We start from the raw sequence: 5,772 nt of genomic DNA on the forward strand, positions 1-5,772 counted from the left end.
GCTTAGTGGAAGATTTGTTCCCACTAAATACAACCAGGTCTCTAGCACAGGTTCTTCAGTATTATGCAAAAAAAACAAAAACTTGTACACCCAAAGGATCCAACACCAAAGGAAAAAACAAAGCAATGTTGTATACGCAGTCCAGTGTAGCGACACCTTTAGAGAAGAGAGAGTTTTCCTGCTACACCTCCTGCTAAGTTATTACAGGCTTCTCTACACAACAGTCTGTAACAATTACATGTTTATCATCATCTACTTATACTCAACCTACTGCTAAACCACCTCGGCTGTGGAAAGGACTAAATGGATATCATATACACCAATAGCCCCTATTACACAATGACAGGATCTGTAAAAACACCAAAGCATTTATTGACGGCCACACATCTCAAAATCTTGAATGGCTATACAGCTGATCATTTGGCATACAGAATGATGAATTAATAACATGCAGATTCCCATCATGGAAATATTATTGTTTGCAGGAAAGCAGATTATCAGATTATGACTATGCCTGAACAGTGATTATTTGTATGAAAAGAACTGGCCAATATATTCACACCTGCCCCTGAAACCTATATCCATGTTTGGAATGATTGTTGCACACATGCACCCTGAAAATTGTATGACACTTGTGTCTAGCACATAATTCCAGAGTTGTGACAAATTCACAGAATATACGTTTTGAGGTTTATAATACCTGTAATGAAAGCTCAAATAAGACCACTGTTATTACAAGGCCTCCCATCAAGGGCAGTCATATAGCAAATCTTACCTCAGCAAACCAGGGTGCTAAGCTATGACTGCTCCTGCTCACTCCTAGTGCTTTAGCAATGTACTGTACTTTATGTGAATCTGGGATAACCAATGAATATTGTACAGACATATTGGAATGTCTGTATCCAAATCCTGGCTGTGGAGAAAGTTCTGCCCAGCAAATGTACAGTGGCACAATAAAAGGTACCTGAAAACCTATTACCTAATAGAGGAGGCTTTATCAGTGACTGCTATGTCACTTTCTCCCAGTGTTATTTATGATCAACAGCCTTTTTTTCCCAGCGATTTTTTTCCAAGCCAACTGCACTTAACCAATTTATTTATTGGCTTATTTATCAATTTTTGAGTTTGTGAATTTAATTTTTTTTTACTTCGAATAAACTCACAATTTAAAAAAACTGAAATGTTTGCTTGTTTATTAAAAAAAATGAATAGAAAAAATGCGAATACCTGAGTAGTCAAACAAACTTTAAAACCACTCTAAAAACTCTAAAATCTCAAATTGAAAAAATGGCTTGAATTTGGTCTAGGACAACTCACAAGTTTTCAATGCAGAAGTTTTACATCTGACTAGTGGTGAGTGAATCTCTCTGTTTCGCTTCACAGGAAAATTCGCGAATCAGTGGTGAAATAAACGCGTGCAAATTTTTTTTTTGATGTGCAAATTGTTTTTTGACGCGGGACGAATTTAACCACAGCGAATTTTGTCATCCATGTCGCGAAGCATGGAAATTTGCCACAAATCTATGTCTAGTGAATTATCACTACATTCGACTTTTCAGATCTTTTTTTAAATAAACATCAACCATTTTAGTTTTGAACGATAATTTGAATTTTTGGAGTTTATAACTATACCCCTGTATATGCCATGTAACTCACTTAGTACATTGTGCTTCTATATAAATAAACAAATATATGCAATGCACCAATATCAGAGGGGAGTGGTGAGCGTGTTAGAGGTCCCATGCTTATGGTTGCCATAGGGGTCCTTTAATGGCAAAGCAGATATACAAAACACACTGTGAAGCATTCAAAAGGTTTGCAGACCACCAACTTTACTATTGTTGACCATTTCTAATTTTATAAAGTAAAATGTAGAGTTTCCATGCAAATTCTGCCAAAAAGGTTGGTCATTTTGTTACTGTTTTGCTAGTGACAAATCCCTAAGGGCCCAAGTTTCTTCTGAAAATTGTTTAGACGTTCTTCCCTAGTGCCTTTGAGTACAGATTTCCCAAATGAATGGTCATAAGTAAGATGACTGGTAGTCCTACAAAATCCACTGCCAGAAGAGTTTGTCAGTCAGTCAAATTGCTGCTTCATCATGATTGTAGTTTAAGTCTGCAACAGAGACACACTAGTTATGCTTTTATTATCCCTAGTATTATGTGCAGAGGCATATTGTCTGTGCAGAGACAGGTAGTGAGATTTTTCTGACTGTCATGAATAGCTGCAATGAAAACACTTGGAGGCCCATTTATCAAATACGAATTTGTGTACAGTTTTTTTCCACCATGACTAAATCTATTTTTAAAAAGTACAAAAGTCGAAAAATCATAAAAAAACCCCAAATACTTTGAAGTGAAAGGACCACAAAATTTTGCCTTGGACAGCTCGCATTTACTTCTAGATGGCCTTGACAACTTTTACATGACGTATTTTCATATTCACGTTTTATGCATTTTTTATGCTTAATAAATGGTAAAATATTCAATTTTTTAATTAAAAATTGTATTGTGTTTAGCACAAAAAAAAGTGAATAGCGGAAAAGATATGACTGTTAGTAAATGGGCCCCTTAGTGTGTCATACCCCTCATATATCAGACAGAGAGAAGGAAGTAGCTTAAAGCTAATTGGATAAGGTACATTATAAAAAAAAAAAAGAAATAAATGTTACAGCAAACTATGTTGGTTTCCTAAGATGAACCAAGTTCATAGTAAGATAAATTATTTCAAAAACCCAAAAGACGTATAATAAAATAGTCTGAATAATGATTATGCACTAACCCGGAGCTATCAGTTCCCATTCCAAATCCTCATCCTCCTCAACCTTCTTTAGTACAAGAGCGAAAAACAGGGCAAATGCAATAACCTGAGTTGGATACAGAGGACATATAAGGGACATATACATAGGTAACAAGATGTGGAAGTGAGAATTTGAAATATGACTACAAATATTAGTCATAAATAAAACTAGGGACATAAATATTGCCAAATATTACATGCCAAAATTAACAGTATGCACATTTAATATCCCAAATATTTAAGGCAAATAAAAGTGACCACAACATTGGGAAACAAAAAAGAAAGGAAAGTATTTCTGTCTGCAAGTTTATGCCATTTATGAAACCTAGTTCATAGGTTTGATGATCATTGGACTAACAGAGACCCTAGAAAGAAAATACATCTTTTTCCCTATAGAACTGACCTTAAGAGGCTGCAGAATGAATATACTTTGGAAGAGCGAAAGCGCCATTGAAATGATCCATCTAATAGAGCTCTGCTTTCCATACTGGAATCCATACATCATAGTAAAATAAGTGGACACAGCACTTATGGCAAACAGAAGGGACCAGCCGATGAACAGGAACCACCATGGCAGGCGTTTATGTAGTTTTGGTCTCTTAGATGGGGGCCTGTATGAAAGATGTTAAGGGACAGATAGTGATTTAAACAAAAACACAAAGACAAAGGTTTTATGGATCAGTCTTAATGCTCTAACAATAAAGAAGTTGGAGGACATTTTTTAACCTGAATTGTTCTGTAAAAACATCATTCTACTCTTTACAAGAGGAACATGCACTGTTTGGCACTTTAGATGCTATACTATAACTTCAGCTGAGTTATACTGGGAGTTGTAATTCTGTACTGCTGATTACATTTTCCTTGATTAGAGTACATTGTTGCAAATCAAAATCACCTTTGTGTAGGCAATGGAGGGACACATTTGTCCAGCACGTCAAGTATAATTTTCAGCCATTTCAGGGATTCATCAAAGTGATGTTTGTCTTTAAAATCCTGTCCACCAGTTTTCTGAAGATCACAAGATACTTTCCTAAGCTTCCGAGAGATATAGTGTGCACAAAACAAGAAGCGCAAGCTTTCACTGGAGAGATGGCTCAAGGGTATAGTTTCCTTTAAACCTAGGAGATAATCACAAAAACACAAGTGTGGTAACAAACACCACAAAACGTTGGTGCACATTGTTTATAGTGGCTTGTAGAAAAAAAGGGTACTATAATATACAGTATTTTTAAACTGAGGGTGAGAAGTATATAAAATATATTGAAAAAGTATTAAAAAAAAAGTATAAAAAGTTTAAAAAAAGACCCAATGAATGCTGACATATTGATGTAATATTACAATGGACTAGCAAACTTTGCTCCAAATCTTGTAGACCACGATAACCAATCAGATGTTTACTTTTAAACAGCAGATCAGCAAATGCTACCTGCTGACTGGTCGCTGTGAGTTGCTAGTGGTAAAGTACATTTGCACACTATTACATTGCTCTCATTTACTAAAAGGTGTAAAAATTCATCAGTGGAGGTGTGAATATATGCCAAGGTGCTCCAGTTTGCAAAATACACAAGTGAAGTAAAAAGATCTTTTAATGTTATTCTGTTCATTTTTTAAATCACCGGCACTGTGTGTAACCACTCCAGATTTAAATACCATTACAGCAACCAATGCCACTTATGTAATTCAGGTGTTAAAATTTCCTTGGTTTTTAGTGGGAACATGGACACCTTTTGACACCTAGAAATGTTTACACCTCAAAATGAGCTTTTATATGTAAACATGTGTGGCGTTTATTACTTGCAGGTGGTGGCTGCTTGTGCAGCAATTCTATAATAAGTTGCAGGAGGAAGCTGATTTTGCAGGTTGATTCCAGTGGCATCTCCTCTTCTGGTCCATTTTCCTCAGAATCACGTTTCAGAATTCGCACAATCTTTTCTAAATCCTAAAATGTATATATTTTAATATATATTAAATATTTATAAGAGAAAGATGACAAGAAGAAACATAAAAACAAGCAAAAATGGTTTTACATCCACATTCCTAATGATATAAGCATAAGAGTTTATGCAGTATTATGAGTAAAAGTTTGGTTTAGTAATCCACAGCAATCAATGTTGCAAAGTTTGTATTTCTTGGCAACCATGAGTCAGGAATATCTAGAAATAATAAGTCTAAAGCAACTGTACTGGTTAATCGTAAGTTTCACTGATAGCTTCAGTTATGTATATTCAGATGGCCCAAAAACAGGGGCATAACAGACAGCAGACCCAAGGATTGTTTTGGGGCCTATAAAAGTTCTGTAACATGCTCACTTTTAGTAAATATTTGCAAATAAAAAATATTAATCTTCTTGGGACAGTGGGGGGCTAAAATATTTTTGTTTCCCACCCATGCCATGTTACACCATTATCCAAAAAACATATAATATTCTCTCTCACCTCTAACACTGATGTGATGCTTGGTTGCATAGAAGGGGTTTTTGAGAATTTGCAGTGGTGATCATGGTTACTGTTTTTGGATTTTATCCTTTCTGTTTTAACAACTCTTGATTGTGTGTTGCGGAAAATATAAATGATTAGAAGGTTGACTGGAAACATAAGGATAGCACTCTCAAGGCCGATCATGATGTCCTTCCATGTAAGGTTAATACTACCTAGGGGACATAGCAGGAAAATGACGGAATGGCATATATTGAGCTTGCAGAGTTAAGAAAGGTTTGAAGTAGTTGAATATCATGCATTAATCATTACATTAATGACTTATTTTTATTAAATTGCTGTTATGCATTGAAAGCCGTCACCTATACTTATAATGACAGGATAAGAGGCCTGAGGCAGCTCCCAGAACATCAGGTTGATGACAATGGTACAGAGGAGAAAGCACATGCAGCAGGACACTCTCTGCACACGGGTGAATGAACTTCGGGAAGGAGGACTGAAGACAGAAATCCAGATGTGCTCCTCATACAAATCTTTT

At 35.7% G+C, this 5,772-nt stretch overlaps 1 protein-coding gene across 1 annotated transcript; it reads right to left on the reverse strand.

Annotated features, from left to right (window-relative positions):
• Positions 1-1,810: 1,810 nt before the first annotated feature.
• On the reverse strand, positions 1,811-5,446 carry LOC105947252 (polycystic kidney disease protein 1-like 2). Its single transcript, XM_018093191.2, has 6 exons — positions 5,235-5,446; positions 4,594-4,738; positions 3,695-3,917; positions 3,203-3,410; positions 2,782-2,866; positions 1,811-2,115 (listed from the first exon to the last, which is right to left on the reverse strand). Exons 1-6 carry the CDS (start codon positions 5,418-5,420, stop codon positions 2,081-2,083), a joined length of 882 nt encoding a protein of 293 aa, XP_017948680.2. The 5' UTR covers positions 5,421-5,446; the 3' UTR covers positions 1,811-2,080.
• Between the last annotated feature and the right edge of the window lie 326 nt (positions 5,447-5,772).

Source organism: Xenopus tropicalis, chromosome 4, assembly GCF_000004195.4.
Source record: "Xenopus tropicalis strain Nigerian chromosome 4, UCB_Xtro_10.0, whole genome shotgun sequence".
Taxonomy (NCBI): domain Eukaryota; kingdom Metazoa; phylum Chordata; class Amphibia; order Anura; family Pipidae; genus Xenopus; species Xenopus tropicalis.